General features: G+C 37.1%; 3 protein-coding genes across 6 annotated transcripts; 2 read left to right on the top strand and 1 right to left on the bottom strand.

Annotated features, from left to right (window-relative positions):
* The first annotated feature begins 3186 nt into the window (after window positions 1–3186).
* Window positions 3187–4563, top strand: LOC143919751 (uncharacterized). The gene is made up of 2 exons (XM_077442245.1): window positions 3187–3234; window positions 3306–4563. The coding sequence occupies exon 2, from the start codon at window positions 3314–3316 to the stop codon at window positions 3971–3973; it is 660 nt and encodes a 219-aa protein (XP_077298371.1). The 5' UTR covers window positions 3187–3234; window positions 3306–3313; the 3' UTR covers window positions 3974–4563.
* On the bottom strand, window positions 4075–13475 carry Snx1 (sorting nexin 1). Of its 2 annotated transcripts, none has more exons than XM_077442242.1 (10): window positions 12932–13475; window positions 8708–8854; window positions 8392–8635; window positions 8133–8312; window positions 7930–8051; window positions 6742–6948; window positions 6535–6651; window positions 6342–6461; window positions 6107–6259; window positions 4075–6023 (listed from the first exon to the last, which is right to left on the bottom strand). In XM_077442242.1, exons 1-10 carry the CDS (start codon window positions 13127–13129, stop codon window positions 5973–5975), a joined length of 1539 nt encoding a protein of 512 aa, XP_077298368.1. In that variant the 5' UTR covers window positions 13130–13475; the 3' UTR covers window positions 4075–5972. The 2 variants fall into 2 exon arrangements, with proteins under 2 accessions (XP_077298368.1, XP_077298370.1); XM_077442244.1 differs by having other exon boundaries at window positions 6107–6253; window positions 12932–13272.
* A 3334-nt stretch (window positions 13476–16809) lies between these two features.
* Window positions 16810–19651, top strand: LOC143919689 (protein PRRC1-like). Of its 3 annotated transcripts, none has more exons than XM_077442137.1 (8): window positions 16810–16858; window positions 17260–17413; window positions 17491–17594; window positions 18230–18525; window positions 18602–18704; window positions 18906–19076; window positions 19155–19344; window positions 19413–19651. In XM_077442137.1, exons 2-8 carry the CDS (start codon window positions 17273–17275, stop codon window positions 19530–19532), a joined length of 1125 nt encoding a protein of 374 aa, XP_077298263.1. In that variant the 5' UTR covers window positions 16810–16858; window positions 17260–17272; the 3' UTR covers window positions 19533–19651. The 3 variants fall into 3 exon arrangements, with proteins under 3 accessions (XP_077298263.1, XP_077298262.1, XP_077298264.1); XM_077442136.1 differs by having other exon boundaries at window positions 16810–16862; window positions 19413–19542; XM_077442138.1 differs by having other exon boundaries at window positions 16833–17000; window positions 19413–19542.
* The last annotated feature ends 1403 nt before the right edge of the window (window positions 19652–21054 follow it).

Raw genomic sequence — 21054 nt, 5'->3', positions numbered from 1 at the left:
GTAATACAGCTAGTCTAATCTATAATTTGGAAAGAGACTTTGTATGTATGTAAATATCCTTGGTCGTCGTCGTCGTCTTCGTCCGTAGATCGGTGACGTCATCGAACACGTGATTCGATTTTTTTTTTTTCGATCCATGGGCGCCGATTTGTTTTTTTCGTTTCAATGGATTCACCCCCGCGGGGGCGCAAGGCGAGTAGCTTCATGGGGCCCCGCCAGGGGCGCCACAAGGGGCGCGGCCCCGTGGGGCCCCAGCCTCATGGGGCGCAGCCCCATGGGGCTCAAAAGGGGGCGCCACAAGGGGCGCAGTCCCATGGGGCTCAAAAGGGGGCGCCACGAGGGGCGCAGCCCCGTGGGGCCCCGGGGGGGCCCAGCCTCATGGGGCGCAGCCCCATGGAGCTCAAAAGGGGGCGCCACGAGGGGCGCAGCCCCGTGGGGCCCCAGCCTCATGGGGCGCAGCCCCATGGGGCTCAAAAGGGGGCGCCAACAGGGGCACAGCCCCGTGGGGCCCCGAAGGGGGCCCGGGGGGCCGAGCCTCATGGGGCGCAGCCCCATGGGGCTCAAAAGGGGGCGCCACAAGGGGCGCAGCCCCGTGGGGCCCCGAAGGGGCCCCGGGGGGCCCAGCCTCATGGGGCGCAGCCCCATGGGGCTCAAAAGGGGGTGCCACAAGGGGCGCAGCCCCGTGAAGCCCCGAAGGGGGCGCGGGGGGCCCAGCCTCATGGGGCGCAGCCCCATGGGGCTCAAAAGGGGGCGCCACAAGGGGCGCAGCCCCGTGGGGCCCCGAAGGGGGCCCGGGGGGCCCAGCCTCATGGGGCGCAGCCCCATGAGGCTCAAAAGGGGGCGCTACAAGGGGCGCAGCCCCGTGGGGCCCCGAAGGGGGCCCAGGGGGCCCAGCCTCATGGGGCGCAGCCCCATGGGGCTCAAAAGGGGGCGCCACAAGGGGCGCAGCCCCGTGGGGCCCCGAAGGGGGCCCGGGGGGCCCAGCCTCATGGGGCGCAGCCCCATGGGGCTCAAAAGGGGGCGCCACAAGGGGCGCAGCCCCGTGGGGCCCCGAAGGGGGCCCGGGGGGCCCAGCCTCATGGGGCGCAGCCCCATGGGGCTCAAAAGGGGGCGCCAACAGGGGCACAGCCCCGTGGGGCCCCGAAGGGGGCCCGGGGGGCCGAGCCTCATGGGGCGCAGCCCCATGGGGCTCAAAAGGGGGCGCCACAAGGGGCCCAGCCTCATGGGGCGCAGCCCCATGAGGCTCAAAAGGGGGCGCCACAAGGGGCGCAGCCCCGTGGGGCCCAGCCTCATGGGGCGCAGCCCCATGGGGCTCAAAAGGGGGCGCCACAAGGGGCGCAGCCCCGTGGGGCCCCGAAGGGGCCCCGGGGGGCCCAGCCTCATGGGGCGCAGCCCCATGGGGCTCAAAAAGGGGTGCCACAAGGGGCGCAGCCCCGTGAAGCCCCGAAGGGGGCGCGGGGGGCCCAGCCTCATGGGGCGCAGCCCCATGGGGCTCAAAAGGGGGCGCTGATCATGGGGGCGAAGCCTTAGACGGCATTTAATCATGGGGGCGCAGAGGGGCGAAGCCCTAAAAGGCATTAACTAAGGGGGGCGAAGCCCTAAACGGCAATTAATCTTGGGGGCGCGGGGGGCGAAGCCCTAAAAGGCAACTGATCATGGGGGCGAAGCCTTAGACGGCATTTAATCATGGGGGCGCGGAGGGGCGAAGCCCTAAAAGGCATTAACTAAGGGGGGCGAAGCCCTAAACGGCAATTAATCTTGGGGGCGTGGGGGGCGAAGCCCTAAAAGGCAACTGATCATGGGAGCGAAGCCTTAGACGGCATTTAATCATGGGGGCGCGGAGGGGCGAAGCCCTAAAAGGCATTAACTAAGGGGGGCGAAGCCCTAAACGGCAATTAATCTTGGGGGCGCGGGGGGCGAAGCCCTAAAAGGCATTAACTAAGGGGGGCGAAGCCCTAGACGGCATTTAATCATGGGGGTGCGGAGGGGCGAAGCCCTAAAAGGCATTAACTAAGGGGGGCGAAGCCCTAAACGGCAATTGCTCATGGGGCGTGGAGGGGCGAAGCCCTAGAAGGCAAAGGCTCAGGGGGGCGCCGAGGGCGAAGCCCTAGAAGGCAAAAAAAATTTTGATTTTTTTTTTTGATTTTTTAAAAAAAAAATTTTTAATTTTTTTTTAATTTTTTTTTTATTTTTTTTTTATTTTTTTTTTATTTTTTTTTTAATTTTTTTTTTTGATTTTTTTTTTATTTTTTTTTTATTTTTTTTTTTAATTTTTAAATTTTTTTTTAATTTTTTTTTTTTTTTAATTAAATTAGCTTAGTCATGTTTAAGCGGTTTATATTATAAACACTGAGCGAAGCCGGGTAATACAGCTAGTATACAATAACTTGTAAAATGTAAATAAACAAAAGAATTCGAGATCTTATCGGACAACCAAAAGTAGCAATTCATTTGGTTCAGACTTTTTCAATATTTTTTTTCAGCGTACATACTTATACATATGTACGTGTAATTTATGAAAATACATACGAGTATTTATGATTTTCAATATAAAAGTATATTGAGTATAATGGAATATTTTAAAATATATTATCATATGCAGAAATAAAAAAAAATTGCAAAAATGCCAATTGCAATATATGTATTGTTGTTATCGTTTCTTACTACTACAATTTTTATTATTTCTGGAGCATGAATTTGGATGTATGAATTTGCAATTATCAAAGTAAATCTCTCTAGCAAAGATATTTTATTTATGAACCTTTTATTATTCTCTTAGTTTTTCTCTAAATAATTTCAACCATATAGATAATCGAATAATTAAAGGTAACCTATTATACATATCTTTCATGATATTCAAACAAGCCCAAAATCTAAACGTCCAATAAAATCTCATTTTTTGTATAAAGGAAAAAATTCACCTCATGTACTAGATATAATACGTACATGCATATTTTAATCACACAATAAAATTAACTATTAGTGTTAATTACCAAAATTAATTTTTACATGATGTACATATATTTCAAATGTTCATATCAGTCTTTTGTTAATGCTATTTTATGACAAACAGAAACAAACCAATTAATCTTTATTATTCTTACACACTCGGATCAATTCAAAGTCTTCTTTATCTGATTATAATTTTCTCAAATATGTATATATAGGGATGTTTCATTTGAAAAGTATCATAGCTGCCTTGCGTCTTCGAGTGCAACATCAGTTATAAAACCAGTGAGTTGAACATAATATAAAATTTCATATTAATTTTACAGTTCATAATAAAACTTTAAAATTGTTTTCAGATATCAATATGAAGTTCGTATTCGTGGTTCTCGCCCTTGTTGCGGGTGCAAGTTGCAAGCCATATGTAGCAATTATGCCACTTCCCGCTGATTTTTCTGGCACTCATCCAAGCATCATGCCTCTACCTGCCTATCCAGGAATTATGCCACTGCCCGCTCCTGAAGAAAATGACGTTGGTATCATGCCATTGCCCGCCCCAGAAGAAGGTCACGGTATCATGCCATTGCCTGCACCTGAACTTCCTCCTGTGTCGACCTTCCCCCTTGTAGTCGACAACGAACCTGCTTTCCTGTCTGGAACCCCACTCGTACAAATCATTTTGAACATCAACAGTATTGATGCTATTTACGTGCCAGCTCAACCTGAAGATTTACCAATTGATTTGACTAGACCTTCCCCGGAACAGCCAGAGATTATGCCCTTGCCATTCCCCTTCCCAGAAGACTTGACTAAACCAGCCCCAGTTCCAATCGACCCCGAATTACTCCGACCAGCCCCACTTCCAGTTGACCCCGAATTACTCCGACCAGCCCCACTTCCAGTTGACCCCGAATTACTCCGACCAGCCCCGCTTCCAGTTGACCCCGAATTACTTCGACCAGCCCCAGTTCCGGCCAACCCCGAATTACTCCGACCAGCTAATCCCAATGATGGAATCATCTACTAACTTTACCTTATATTTCTTTGTTAATTGAATGTGAAAATCTAATAAATACATTAGATCTTTAAAAGCTTATGTGATTAAAAATTCCAACCATTATTTTTATTACATATGTTTATTATTTCATTTAATATTTCATACAAAATTTAGATAATCAAAAAACATAATAAATGTTTGCCAATTGTATTTCCAATATAAAATTTTCAGGCACTATATTTTTTTACATAAATAAAAATAAGGTTTTGTATATGACTACATATATCTTCATACTCGAGTATGTATAGTATACCTGTATACTTAAAAGATTTACGCCCAATTTCTTATTTTATTCAAAATTTTTAATTATACTATTCGAAAGGTATCAAACTATTGGTGCAATTTGAACAATTTAAAATAAATTTCTATTTTGAATATGACATTCGAAAAGATTAAAAATGTGAAATTCTAGGTGAATAAAACCAAATTTAGCATAATGACAAAAGAAAAAAATTTCTAAAATATGTACATATAATCATGTGTGTATGTATGTACATATATAAGATTGAAAAATGAGATTTTTTTGCTAAATATGTTACCAATGGAAACTTACATTCTACAAATAAAAAAATATAATATATTTCCTAAAATATAATATAACATGGAGTAAAATAATATAATTGAGCACAAATTCAAGCTCAATACAGCCTTTGAGAATTTTAGATTTTAAGTTTATTTTTTTTAAATAGAATCACATAATGACAATCCCACCTTTAAATATATAAAATAAAGAAAAAAACAATTTTTATGTAAAAAGGATATTATAATCTCAATTTCAAAAAATTTAAAAAATTTGATCATCGAAAATAAAAACAAAGAAACAAATGAAACTTCTATTAAAATCAATCAGTAATAGTTTATAAATTTAGTTTTTTTAATACAAAAATTATATCTTATCTAAACATACTTATAAATCAAATAGGAATAGTTTGAAAAATACGATTATTTCAAAAGTTTTGGTTTTAATTTTCATATATGCATATAATATTTTATAAGGAACCTAACATGTTGAGATAATACATAAACTTATGTATGCACAACTCAACATAAAATAAAAATATTTTTCTTCCATTTTGGAAATTTTAGTCAGGGCATTATAAAATACTTTTATAGCAAAATTATCACACATATTAACTACACATTTAGGTTTTAATATCCCTTTTACTGATAAAAAAATAAATGCTTTGGAGATTAGGATATACATATGTATGTATGTAGTATATAGTCATTAGGACATTTTGGATAAATAACGTAAACTATAAATTTAAAAAAGTAAAATATAAGTATTAAAGCAAATTAAAATGAAAAACTATGTTAAACATGTAGAACACCAATTTTTAAAATACGTAGCGAGCCTTTGAAGCACCGCACTGTAGCATAACACATTTAATTATTACAATGAATAATATATGCATGTAGTTTTATTTTAAAGTGAATAAATATTGTTTGGGATAGCTATCTTTATAACATTCAACACTCTTAAGTTGAACAATCGAAAATCATATTCATGTCAAGAAACATACTAATGTAAATTAACAACAAAAATATAATGGTTATTTTTAATTCACATTCAAACCATCATCAACTATTATATATATAATAAACACATCTATGCGTATTATATGTATGTAATATATACACGTAAAATTCATTATATTGAGAAAATTTCGAAAACTAAATGATGATTTTTCATGTTAACCATTTGAACACCGCCAAATCTGTTTGCATATGACACAGATACATATACACATTTATTTATAAATTCTATAATATATTTATATACTTTATGATATACTCAAAATAATATTTCCACTATTTCAAAGTGGATAAAAATATTTTACAATATGTAAAAAAAACACGATTTATACATTTTTTAAGAGTGAACTTTTCAGTTTGACGTTTTTTTTTTATTCAATTACCATTTACTACTAGTGTACATATCCCCGTAACATGAGGATTTATTTGAGCCTCAGGCGATTGCTTTGGCTTCTGGAATGAAAACTTCCCAGTATTTTACAAGCTAAAAAAATATACACAAGTATTTCAAATAAATTTCAGGATTAAAAATTCGTAGCATATTTGATGTTTAATATAATGCATTACCTGTGCTTGGTGTGCCATATGATCTTCTAAATATCTAATAATCAAAGACTTGAATTCTTTCACACGAGCTGCCTCAAACATTTCCATTTCCTTTTTAATCATGCTTGATATATTATTAAATTCTTGTTGTCCTCTCTCAACTTTAGCCTGCCACTTGAAATAAAAATATATTAAAGGTTTAGAAACTGCATTTGCCGTTTTCACACCAATATAAAACATCACAAAAAAAAAATACCTCAATAATTTCACCAGCTGCCTGCTCCATTTTATCATTGCGTCCGGATAATTCAGCTTTAGCTTTGTTTTCTCTTCTTCGGTTTAGTTGTAATTGAGCATGTTGCCAATGTTGGAACACCTAAATAATACCATTGTTAGTTAAAAACAATTACACTAATAAACCATGAGATTTTATAAAAGTAACACTTAACCTTTACACGTTCATGGAACACTTCTTTAATAGCACCAAGTAAGCCTATATAGTCTTTGATTAGTTCACAAAGAACATAAAAATCAGTATTAGACTGTTCATGATGAAGTGACTCAACCTTGACATAACAAAATCCAATACAGATGAATTAAAAAGATTATAAATAATAAAAATCGTTACAAAATAGTCGAACTTTTTAATTTCATACTTTTTCTTGAACTATCACCAAATGAGACAGCCCTTTTCCGAGAGCGGCATGTTCTTCAGCCAACGAAAGTGTTGCTGCAGAATTAGCAACACTGCCGACTAGGGAAGCCAGCTCCCGACGACCACCAGCTAGCGTCTCAGCGGCACCGTGCAATCTCCTCAACGCAGCATCCAACGCCTCGACCATACTACAACGTTCTTCGAACCACTAAAATAAAATTTAACGTAAAACAAACCAACAAACTTATGAGCTGAATCAATTTCAAAAGCTAGTTTACTAAATCAAGCATACAAATGACGAAAAATGAAAAAAATTCAATATTGAATTTCACTCTTTTAGTTCAAACCTGACAACCAGATATTTACCCATTTCTTCTAATTAGCAATATTTTAATACATCTATATTTGTATTGATTAAAATTCCTCAATAAAATATTACAAATTTGCACAGTCATAAGATTTCAAGCAAATAAAGATAAGTAACTTAATTAATTCAAAATCCAAGGCTAATCTAACTCAATAGGTTGAAATTGCATAAAGTATATAAAGCATGATAATAAGTATATTAATAACAAATAACAACATACATTCTATTATAATGTATAAACATATATTTACAACATCGGGATAAAATTAATTTATAGCACATTTAAGACATGGTTTTACAAACATATAAGTACATTGAATGTTAAAATAAAAACAAAATTTTTATTAACTACATACTTCGGCTGCTATTGTCAATTTCATAAGTAAACAATATCTACTATTGGCATGGTAAATCTTACCTTGCCATCCTTCTGCTCTCATCGTACATATGAAGCAGTAATACAAAATGTAAGAAATTGATTAATTGATTTCAAATAAAGCCATATTTCAATAATAGCACATTTCAATTTCAATATTTCAGATTACTTGACAGCTGAAACCCTTGTATTAAAATTAACTTCATTTTTTTTTTTTTTTTGTAAACAAATTTAAAATTAAAACACAAACAAGCCCTTTCGCATCCAACAATTACATGCAGTATTAAATTTGATCACAAATTTTAAAAGGAAACTTCACACAAACATGCTGGGTCTAGTGCACGTGTGTAGGTATTCAATAGAACATTTTAAAAGTACATAAAGGTTGTATTTAAATCCACAAATATTGAAAGCCAAATAAAATTAATACACAACGAAATGCTTACGGAATCGGTTTCGTCCATTTTATAAGTTATCTTATTGACAGTTTCCCCGACTTTATTGAAAAGTCGCATCACACCCGCACCACTAAGAGCTGAAGTATTTGTCGCTTTTGGTAAATCAACCTCTGAAACATACACAGCAGATATTTTAATTTCCAATATTTTCACTCACCCAATCAATACAAGCATGTAATTGACAGCCTCACCTGCTTCTAAAAATCTTCTGAAATCAGGATCAATGCAGAGAACGGGATGTTGGGCAGTTCTATTCAAATATCGTTCCAAAGAGGCACGACGACGCTCTACAAATTCCGAACTTCCAGACCCTCCAGGAGTAATGTTAGCGCTCGGATCTGATTGATTTGACATTTTGATCTTTGTCATACCTACAATTTCAATAAATCACAATGATACGAAGCGAGTAACATTATTATTCGATACAACCATTTAGGAATAAATCATTACCGATTACACTCTTCTCGGGAGCTGGTGGAATTATTCTTCCAGTTTTTAAATATTTCTCGGTTAATTTATCATGCAATCCTAAAAAGTCACTAAATCTTCTGGATACGGTGAAATTCTGTTTGTTAAATATACGCATGTTAGTTTTCGTGATGACTCGGTACGCCACATAAGAACTCATACCTTCTCCTACTTTTTGCGGTTCAGTGACAGATATAATTATATTATTACCCCTTTCAGTTGAAACCTAAAATCGAATCGATTACATTTATGAAAATATTCTTTATATACATAAAAAAAAATACAACGATATAACCACCTCTTCCATTATGGTGCTATGCATAATATTTTGCTTGCCGATCGGTACATCGTCAGTCTCATTTTTGGCCGGTGGTTGTATCGCCAAATTCGAAAAGTCATCAATATTGTCATAGCCGTTGGTTTCATCATTGTTCAACGGTATATCCTACAATCGATAAAACAGAATAAAATATGTATTATAGCGTGTCAATGGATTTCGCTTATAAATTTAGTGATCGTGGTAGAGTGACCGACAAAATTGTATGAAATAAAAACTGTGACTTTTTCAGTGCAATCGTTGTAGATTACACGCACATACATATTATTCTCGCGTTATTTTCACCGAGTACTCGTGAAACTGTTTTATCTATGTTTATTAGCATGTTGCACGATAAAAATTACTGGGGGGCCTTACCCAGCTTATGTTGTTTTTATCAATCCATTGTATTTTTGTAACATTAACATCTGAATTCAAATATAATATGTACATAGATAGTTTTGTCACAAAATTGAATTTAGAAATTGACTAGTGAACAAAAATTACATATATATTGTAATACAATATGACACGACACATTATGGCTATATACAGTCGCGCTCTGTTTAAAATAAGCAAATGAATGGCAGTGAGGCATAGCTGTAAATTTTTATATGAAACGTCTTTTCGAAATTGATAATTATTTATCCAATAGTTAAATTGCTGTTAATTAAACTTAATACTATTATATCTATAATACAATGAACAAGCTTAAGAACATTCTAAGGCTTTCATAATTGGATTTTCAGTTTTTAAATTGAACTTTAATACTACATATGTATATGTAGTCAATAATATATAATACATTATATTTTTTATTATTTCTTGAACGTGGAAATTTTATAGTGTTTTCATTTCATAAGGAAACTATCAATACTGATTTTTATGCATCATAAAATTACAGTTTTTACACTTCAAATTCAACCTTTTGTATTTTGAATTTGATTTGCAAAAGGTTGGATTTTTTATTTTATTATTTTTTACATAGATATATTACCAGGAAGGCCTGACAGGTAGACCCCAATGCGAAACAATTAATTACAAACTTTGCAGCATTTTTATTACATAAATCACTGTATTTCGAGAGGCTGAATAGCACAAAATTAACAATTAATTAATTAATTAATCCATTGAGACATCTATGGATTTAGAATTGTACATAAATTTTCACATATTGTATACATAAATCAAATTCAGATATTTGTGACAGCAGGTAGGATTATTTTTGCCAATTTGAGGAACCGTTTCAACAATGAAAATCAGATAAATTGGCAAACTCTGATAAGAAACGATCGACTTGGAGTCACAAATATCCAAGTCTAACCTGCAGTATAAATATTAGCACGGGATCGAACCCAGTAATCTCTCAGTGCTAAACATAAACGCAACCACCGAGCCATACTGCTGGATATTTGATTTCAAAAGGTTGAATTTCATTTGCAAAAGGTTGAATTTGAAGTGAAAAAAACTGTATTAACTTTGTGATAAAATACATCATGTTGATTTAGTAGAGAATAGAGAGACTGAAATGGCAATGAGCAGGTCACGTAGCTAAAAGAACGAAAGGACGAAAGAAGTGCTCGAATGGTACACGAGAGAATATAAAAGGATGCACATACGAGATGGGAAGATGAAATTAGAAAAATTTGTGATGAGAGTTGCTCAAAACAAAGACATGGAAGCGTGTTTGAGAGACTTTTATCCAGCAGTGGATGACAAATGGCTGCAAACAGAGAAATGTAATAATAACAGAAGTGGCTTTGGGCGTCATAATGTTGTAAAATTGCGGTATGGCTGCCGCCATACTTGATTAGTTTCCGCCACAGTCGTGTTTGGTATGCATTGTTCAACTTTTAGCGTTGCACTTTCCCATCTTGCGAATAATATGAACAAATTTTTATCAGACGTACGTCGAACACCAAACAAGACGGTGGTGGAAACTGAGTAACTATGGCGATAGCCATACTACAATCTTACAACACTATGATGCCTAAAGCCACTTCTGTTATTACATTATTACATTTATTTGGCTGTGAAGACGCAACTACACTGAATCGTACGGCACGGACACATTCTTGGCCACTTGTGGTGAAAAAATATGTTTTACATCGCGGGTTTCTTCTACATTTCTTCAAATATATGGGAATCACCATTATCGATCACTGTCAAACCTATGTTAATACAAAGATTTTTAGCCTGGATGCCACAGCATAGATCAGGCATGCTAGCGTTTTTTGACACGTGCAAAACTATTTAAAAAAAAACACGTGCCGCGTACCTCTCTGTGAGTCTACGCCTTGAATGATGATAACTAAGATACATTAATTGCTTGAATCATTTATTTTATTTGCTAGAATTTAAGGACCTATACGATGAACAGAATTTGTTTTCTGAGATATAAAATACTAACTAATTAATATATTTATATATTATATTATATGTATATATATACACATACCTATGTATTATGCTTATTATGGTTACACGACAATTGGTGCAAGTCCAAAAGGTTCAACGACAAAATGTACCCGCGACAAAATGTTCACGTGACAAAATGTCCACGGAAATAATGTTCAAGCGACAAAATGTTCGTGAGCGGATTATTAGTTATTGGATACGGTTGAGAACACCTGTCATTTATACTAATTTAATAACGCCCGCGATGTATACGATAAAAAGTAAATTATTCATTTGAAATAAAGAAAATTTTGGAGACGGTTGAGAAGCCCTGACATATAAACTGCAGTTCATACGCTTAAAAAGTATTTTTTTTTTCCAATTTAAATAAGTAAATATTGGATACGGCTAAGAACCCCTAATATTTAAACTAATTCAATGACATCTTAAAATGATATTCAATGAGTCACAATGACATTCACTTAAAATGTAATTGTTCAATTTAAATAAGAATATGATGATGCGGTTGAGACCACCTGTAATTTAATAACATCCGCGATCTATACGATAAAAAGTACCATTTTTGGTACTAAAAAGGATTTTTGAACATTTTGTCGCGTGAACATTTTGTCGCGGGTACATTTTGTCAGTGCACTAATTTTCGGGTACATTTTGTCGTTGAACCTTTTGGACTTGTCGCCAATTGTCGCGTCTCCGCTTATTATATAATGAAATGAAAATATTGTCACTCAATATAAAATTTTTTAATAAATTTAGATGAGGTTCACTTGAACAAACTCAAATCATAAAAAATTACAATCAAAACCCAATTGCACAAAATAAGTCAGGTAATAAAGTTTCTTTGTACTTGTAATGGATTGAAAATGGTTAGTGAGTTTGTATATTTGGGTTATCGAATCAACAATTGTGGATGATGCGTCGGAGATTATAATAGTAGAAAGATTGCGATGGCCAAAAGCACTATGACACGGTTTACCAAATTATGGAAGGACAGACGCACTAAAACATCTACAAAAAAACATTTAGTAATAAGTCATGCTTCTCTATATGCCTATATGCTGCCAAATCTTGGTCAATAAAGGCTGATGAGCGGAAGAAAATTGAAGTTTTTAAAAACATAGCGTTGGAGATGAATGTTGAGGATTCATTGAACAGCACAACAAACGTTGGTTCATTCTGAAAGAGTTTACAATATGTTTACGACGAATTCTCAAATTCTTTAAACGCACGGTGAGAAGAGACGACAATAGCCTGAAAAATCTTAATGTGGTTAGTGCAGTAGAGTGGAAGAAGATATACGGTAGACCAATCAAGTTTGGCTGTTCTGTCAAAATGCCGGTTCAAGAGAAGATTGAAGAATCGGAAATCACGATCCTTAGTACTGAGAGGCCAACTGAATAAGTATGTGTATTGTATATAATAAAATGATCATAGCAAAAGTGTGTTTCTTTTTGCATCCTCGAAATATGTATGTATTTGAAACTACACGTGCAGTTCTACAATATTGTAATATATTGATTGAACAAACGTATATGTTTTGCCTCTGTTTAACACACATAATAATAGCTAATAAAAAGAGACAGCGCTATGTGCATACATAGCATACAGAAAAGGAACAAAGCATGAAATAAAATACAAGTATCAAGTTGTCAACCCTGCAAGTTCCAATTGACAGATGCACGAATCAATGAATGCACCGATCCTATTAAGATGCAGACCGGATATCAGCAGTGAATTGATAACAAGGACACGTCACGAGAGTGGATGTTAGTGGATGAGTAGGTTTACCTGAACGGCGGAAGTGAAGAGGTCGTCGTCGTCGGGCGACTCGACCAGCGGCTGATCTCGCCGGATGACGACCGTCTCGAAGAGGGGCTGATGAGGAGGCTCCTCCGAGGCCGAGTGGACTCGACCGGGGTTCAACTCGACCGGGACCAAATTGTCCAACAGCGGCGGCTCGATCCGTTCTCCTTCACCGTCCGACATGGCGACTTGACGTTGGCGTTGACGTTGACACTGACACTGACGTTCCGACGAGCCGGTGCTCAGATTCACTGCAGTCAGCACCAGTACTTGTAATTACAACCACGGCGACACCTGTCACTGTCGCTCTCAATACTGCCAACTGCGCATTTGCACAATTATTCCACCGGCAATTTATGACGCGACAATTTCTATTCGACTTTTCCTTTCAGGTAAATTAATATCAGTGACGTTGTTCGAGCTAAAAGCCCTCGTGACCGTTGGTTGTCCTCTTACGGCTTCGGTCTTTTTTCCCCACCTTTTGCACCGACCATCTGTCAGTCGGCTTTAGATGCCCCCGTGGGTTCGTACTGTTACGTCTACATAAGTCTTTATTTGTTTTATGTTAGCTGTATTCTATTCCCACGACCTTTAAATCAATCTGCGAGACGAATTATGTTTCCCCCAAAAATATCAAAGCCCTTCTTAAGCCTGCACAACAAATTACGTGCATCTACTCAGCCATTTCTCGATACATTCAAGACACATATGTTAACACTAAAAATATCGTTTTTCAATTAACTTTATCGCTTTTCTGCATTATTCCCACGACTCTTAATCCGCACAACGAATTGCGTGAAATCTACCCTCAAGGGATACATATGCAAACACTAAAAATATTATCTTTAATTAGTTTAATTAGTTTTATCGACTACGGCCAGCTCGACCACGTGTTTCGACCCAAGCCTCGAACACGGTGAGCTCTCAGACGCTCACGAGCGACCAACCAAGAAGGTTGGTGGACTGGTCGACCCTTCCTGACCAGCCAGCGTCTCATCCACAGCCTTCGCTATAAAAGGGGCAGAGGCGCCGAGCATATACTTCCCGGCTCCGTATCATACAACAAGTCATCAATAAACGAGATCATAACCTTTACTCTTGTGTCTAATTCCCCCACCCCGCACCGTTCCAGAACTAGCTGGTCCGACGAGAGAGAAGATGCCGACGACCACACATAAGCAGTCGCTGGGCATCCACACATACACATACACACATACAGCCCCTGCAGCTATCGAAACAGACGTTCTTAGACTGTTTGCCGTCTTAGGCGAAGTTCAAAATGCCGCCCGTTCTAAAACTGTACGATTATTTTGGGCAAACATTTTGATTGCACAATTTTCATCTATGTACAGAGAAATGTAATAATAAAGGTCTGTTCATACCTATCCAGCACGACCTGCAAGTACGGACAGTATTCTTTAGTACTGTTACGTATACTAAAATAAGAGGTTAGTAAAGAGCCGCCGGTTAAGTGCAATCAGATTAGGCCGAGGCGCATCCCTGACACTTTGCGACCGTTGTAATTGGTTTTGAGGATTATCTGCAAACTAAGTGCAAGTAAGCTAAACAATGGCGAAGTAGTGGCACTCATACACTGTATGCAATAGAACAAATTTACATACGAACTAGTTTTTTCGTGCACATACTATTAGGCATAAGCTTAAGAATTCTGAATCGTTTGCTCCATCTTTTATCTATACGTACACTGGGCTGAAATGTTTAAAAATCAGCAGAAATGGGAATTATTACAACGTTCTAGTGTGGTTTCCATAGGATTTCCTATTTTAAATACTTAGTGTTCTGATAGCTAAAATTAGAGGCATTCTATTTGATTTTATTTCACCTGGAGGGATTCTATTTGAATATAGGTTTTGACTTTTAGTACTTAAACTAAAGCTTATAGTACGTGTATAAATAAATTAGTATGTTATTGAACAAACTGGAATGAATACTTGAACTACATATAACATTTATATTTGTAAAAGCTTAGCTTGTGCAAATATAATCTGGCCTGGAAGGCACATTGGGGTTACCTGTTAGGCCTTCCTGGTATAAATTAAAGACAAAATAAAATAAAAAATAACTGACCGCTATTTGCAATGTTGCTTTTAATCACTATAATATTATTTACTTGTCTCATAATCAACAAAGCTAAAATGCACCAGAATGTAAAATGCAGTCTACCTACCAAGCTATTCAGGGAACTGATAAATAATCTGATTCGCCTATTACTCATATTACAATACAAATTCAAATAATACTAATCAAATCGTTTGGAAATCGTTCGGAAATCGCATCCGTAACACGCCTGTGCCCCATTTTTCTTCCGACATTCTTCAACCGAATGTCCCTGGTTGTGGCAGAAAGAACACGTCAGTCGAAAACGCGGCCTTTGTTTACCCATTCGGTCCCTTCTCGGGAATGTTCGGTCACTTCCGGTCGCGGGCCGGCTTTTTTTTGTGTCCGGCGCGGGTCTCGAACGGTGTGGAATGTCGTGGGTCGCCTTTGTTCTTGTTTCAGGTACCCCCGTTGGCGTCTCCGCCTCCATCTCTGCGATGGTGCGTGCGTGGAGAATCAATTCTTGGAAATTGTCTACCTGCTCTCGGCTCAAACGGGTTCGTAGAAAGGGAGACAATAGGCCGTATACCATATCTAGCTGCATCTCTTCGGGAATGCTGTACGGCATTTTCGCGAACAACGCGCGTTTTTGATTGATGAAGAGGTCCGTTGATTCTCCTTCCTGTTGTCTCGTAGCGCTAACTTCGAGAAACAGTCGGTAAGCTGGTCTACGTTCACCGTAGCTGCTTCGTAGCGCCTCTAGCGCCACGGACCAGGTGGGGATGGAAGGTTTCATACCTACCCACCAAATCGCTGCGTCTTTATCGAGTAGCATAGGCAAACCTCGAAGCGCGTCCTCGTCTGGGATTCGGCAACAATCTTTATATGTCTCAATGGCATCAATGAAAGCTTCCACTGATTCCGATGAGTCGCCAGCAAATCGAGATTTGCAACTCGCAAAATTTCCCGCCGCGACCGGGGCAGGTAGAATGACGGGGGGGGAACAGATGCGGTGTTGGAAGCTACCAGGTGCTCCATCATCAGCTTCATCATCTCCATCAGCAACGCACCGTCTACTGGAGTTGCCATCTTCGTGATGACTTCGAAAAAGCGACTTGCTAATCAGGCCCACTCGTTGGGCACCAATGTAATGAACGGGTTTACGCGCGTCTTTATGCAGAGGGCGTTATACGTCGTTATTCTTCCAAGAGTCGAGTTATGTAGAAACGTGGACTAACCTTGGGATAGTTATATAAATGTATATAGTCGGGGAGGTTCCTGACTGCAAGTCGTCTTCATTGATAACAGCTTCCTCGTCGTCTCACGGCTGAGGTTTCTCCGGAAACAGCGTGAGGAATGCAGGGGAAGTTGGGCTGGAACTCAGGGGAGGGAGTGATGCTACACTCGACCTCGCGGCGGTTCTTCAGCACTGATGGTGATGGATCTCTGGGCCCCGTCTCCCCCTGGAGACGTGCACAGGAGAGATCTTTCTTCGACGGGAGCTCGCGTGTAATGGGCGCGCGCTACATGCGCGTGCGCCTATATAGCTTTTCCCTGGGTGGCCACTCGAAATAAAGGGCGAGTGTTGCCCTATGGGACGATGGGAAAACGTCGCGTTACAAACATTAATATTTATATATTCGAGTTCATGCCGTTAAATTATATAACAATAATAGATTAATAAAGCTTTGATTGCACAATTGACTTATTAAATATTTGAGAAGTAGGTATTTTCCAGTTGGAAAACCTATGAACATTTTCGAGTTAGAATGTAAAAAAATTCCAACGCGATGTATAGAAAACTCAGTTTATGGCCATTTTTAAGACCGACGCGTTCTGACGTTTAACATATGTGTTGGTATATTATTACATTGTTGAATATACATATATTTTATAATAATATCGATCCTTTCATCGTACATATATAATTAATAACTAAATCTGGGCTTAATTTTATACAATAATTAGTGTAAACGCTAGGAATTTATAACGCACGGTAATCAAATATGTACACGTCAGAATGTGACACATAAGCAAAACAAAATAAACATTCACATGCCGGTTTACTCCTTGTTTAACTAATAATTCCCTATAGTAATAAGTCGAATCAGTACGAAATAACGTTATTGTAAATTGAATTTTGCTATTGTATTTCAATCTGCATCCATCTGCAAATATTTATATTAATTAATATTTTCATTATTATCTCCATTTTAGATTTTAAAACTGTTCTAATTGCATATTTATTCTTACAGCAATAAAATTAAGATGAGTAACAATCAGAATGCACCCAAACTTGCAAACTCCACTGCACCTGGAGGGCTGTTATCACGAGTTGCACCACCGTCGGCGCTACCCAGTTTTGTCACCACCCCATTGCCACAGCAAGCGTCTGAAAATCTCATAAAAGTACTAAATAAAAATAAAAAAAGCATTGTAGTTATTATTCCAATTTAGATATATAATAAATCTTTTTTTTATTTTAGAAAGAATCAACTATTGAAAATATTCCACAAATTCCAGAAAATTTTTCGCAAACTCATCCATTTCCAACTAGCGTTTCAAATGATTTCATTCCAACATCTTTTAGGTAATGATTTATACCGGACTTGATATTCGTACACTTGAAATGTCATGCTCAGATAAAAAGATAAAGAGTTCGGAGACTGAGTCGAATTTGGGTGGGCAGCCGATCAACAGATTTTATTAACTTATTTCTTTTAGTGAAATTGATTCAATCATTGAAAGACATCAAATTTCGTTATTGACGATTTTTACAAGATTTTTACTATCTTCACTTGTTTTAAATTAAAAAGTTACAGCACATATAGGTTTTTCATTCCAAATTGAATTCCTTTTTCATTTCAAATTAAACCTTTTTGAAATGAAAATTTCAAATTGACGTTGAAAGGGGGTCAATTTGAAATGAAAAAGGGTAAATTTGGAATGAAAAATCTGTATGACTAAATATTGGATCGACACTAATCATTTCAAAAATGAAAATAGGCACTAGACAAACTTAATAAATTTATAAAAAATTGTAAGCAATCATGAAAGTTTCTTTATAAAATTCATTGAAGTTTACGAACAGAAAACTTATATGTACATATATAATGTTTGTAACATTCAAATTCTTCAATTCGCCGCAATAAACTTTAACTATTATATTATGAGATCTAACAAACCAATTTCATATAACTTTAAATTAAATTCATTGATTTGCAGTCCAGTAATACCGGCTATAAAGGGTGCTCCTATGGAAGCTTCACAACCGTTTAGTGGAGAAAACACATCATCAGATTTGACGACTCCAAGTTCTATTGACAGTGCCCATCCGTCTCTCCAATCAGCTCATGAAGCTGAAGAATATTTAGGAGATCCTATGCCCGGAAGTGGTATATTCACATGGGTCAAAGGTGCCGTTTCTACTGGTGGATTGTTACATAGAGTGGCCGAGAAGGCGAAGAGTTCTGTCGACTCGATGATTACCACTCTCGATCCTCAAATGAAAGAATACATATGTAAGAAAAATCAAAATATTTTACTGATTTTAATTTGAAAATAATTTTGTTAATAAATTTTAACATTACATTTTAGATTCTGGCGGTGACACTGAAATAGTTGTTGCATCGGATAAAGAAGATAAAGTCAGTGCAATCAGAGAAGCTTTTCAAAGTGTGTTTGGGAAAGCAACTGTTGTGTTAGTTTTATACCTCAACTGATTATATTTATGTTAAAAAATCAAAAAAAAAACGTAGCTTTTCTTTGACATTGTATCTCAATTATTTTTGAACAGTAAACTCTTATCAATGAATGATAGTAAAAAAATATTCAAATTTCTTTCATTTTGTAACAATTTACTGAATATTTAACTTTTGAACTTATGTATTCATAATTTTAGAGGACTTCCATCACAGTCTACAAAAATAGCAGCACAACCAGTCGGATTTCCATCAGCTCTGTCAGCAGCAAAAGAGCGAATAGGTTATCTTCGATCTACGAATAACAAGATAGGTAACCAAGTACCCATTGTCGCTATTGAAAATTTCGTGTTAGAAGTTACCAGTGAAAGGTCAAATATTCAGTCTCCATATGTAAATTGAGAGCATATATTTTATTTTTACTTAACAATGAATGTTTATCTTTTTAGGTGGTTCGATTTAGGAGTTCTAATTTTAACAGACCCGCCAAAAAATATAACACTTGAAATATACACTCAAATGACACCAATACCATTGGCCGTCATAGCCGCCGCCAAGGGCGACACGCCTAAAGATTATCCACTTAAAGAAACGGGATTCAGTACTACTATTGGATCATACATGGCTGCAAATTTACAAGTATGGCGAATCCATTGTCATTTAATCAAATTAAAATGTATCGTATGTGTAACTGGTATGTTTTTCAGGTACACCACAAACACTGGCATGAAAACGCTACTGGCGTATCGAGACGAGAATTGATTTTGCAGGCAGCAAAATCATTAGCAGTTTTGTATAAGAAATCTCTTTCAACTTCTAACAATTAAAAAAAGACCATATCATACATGTTTTCGTTCGTGATGTCTTTATTATTATAATATTATTTTTATATAATAGAACATTATTATCGTTTGTTAAATGAAATAAATATAATATTATACATCTTAAAATAATAAAATAATTATCCATAGTTTAATATATAATATATAAAAAAAAATAAAAATTTAAAAGTAAAACAATTAAAAGTATATACATATTTTCTATCTGAATTTCAAAGCGATAACTTAATTTAAACGCCCGTTAAAAGTGGGTTACAAGCGACATACGTTTCGTAAAATCTTGTAAACGCTTTCACTTTCATTCAGAATATGTTATCACTTTCTTCCATTAATATATTCCAATCTATCCACGCTCGTTGTTTGAAGTTTTCTTTCAAACACCGCTGTGTTGAATTTGAAAGGTCGTCGTAGTTGACATTTTATAAATTTGCATGTTCTTAAGAGACGTACGCATTTAAACTACTCCCCGCTGTGCATAATTCAAAATCGTATTGTATACATACAATTTTTATGGTTTTATTTTATTTATTTTATCCCATACCGAATGTTTGTGGTTGAAACAACATTTTTAACACAAAAGTTGTAATGAAATATTTACAATTATATAAGATGTACTTAAATATATGTATGTACATTTGTATTTTTACCAAAACTCATTACATACATATTAATATCAATCCATTGTTAGCATGTTTTTACTTTTTATGAATTCATCCTTTTGCATTGAAAGTTACTTTAATTGTTAGACATTTCAAATGTTCAACTTAGAGTCTGCCCAAAGCTGAATATGCTATTGGCTTTCACTTAAGTATTATATATTGTGAATTAATATTTTTTTATAAAAACAAAAATTTGTTTGTTTTATTGATTTGACTTAATTTTCCAAAAGTAATTTCCCTCAAATTTTCAGCGCTTTTTTTATTTTTATTCGTTGAACTCTGCAAACTACATGCAAACTCTAAACCTCATTTCCTTGCATGCGTATGAAAAATATAATACAAATCCTATTGGTTAAAGCAATTGAGCTGACCAATAGAAATATTTTTTTTATTGCTTCCTGTTGCTAAACTAACTTAAATTATGTGTAATTTAAATTTTTCCTGTTGGCAAATCATACTCTTTTGTTTTGAACGTTAAATTTAAATAAAAATGAGGAAAGGCTAATATGTTTACATAATTCGAATCCCATCTTAAGTATTCGACCGCATTTTTTCCTCATTATTGAATGAGAGTACCTTAGTGTTGTTTCTCGCTACCGGGTCATTCACTCGCGTATCATCGTCGAAAAAGAAATAAACCAGAAGAATTCCGTGGCACATGGCGAGAATCAAGAAATCGGAATGATTGTGATGCGACCTGATAATCACGACCGGTTTATCGAGAGCGTCATATGACGACACAAGCGCGTGAAGGTGAGAGTCAGCAGGAGAAAACTTCCGTGCCATCGGCTTTCAAAGTTGTTTCATTGGCTCGTAATCGAATAGTCATTATCTCGTCGCATAGTATTTCT

The sequence above is a fragment of the Arctopsyche grandis genome, chromosome 12, assembly GCF_051622035.1.
Source record: "Arctopsyche grandis isolate Sample6627 chromosome 12, ASM5162203v2, whole genome shotgun sequence".
NCBI classification, from domain to species: Eukaryota; Metazoa; Arthropoda; class Insecta; order Trichoptera; family Hydropsychidae; genus Arctopsyche; species Arctopsyche grandis.
The sequence above is the reverse complement of the archived record's forward strand: the minus strand, read 5'-3'. Positions and strand labels throughout refer to the sequence as shown.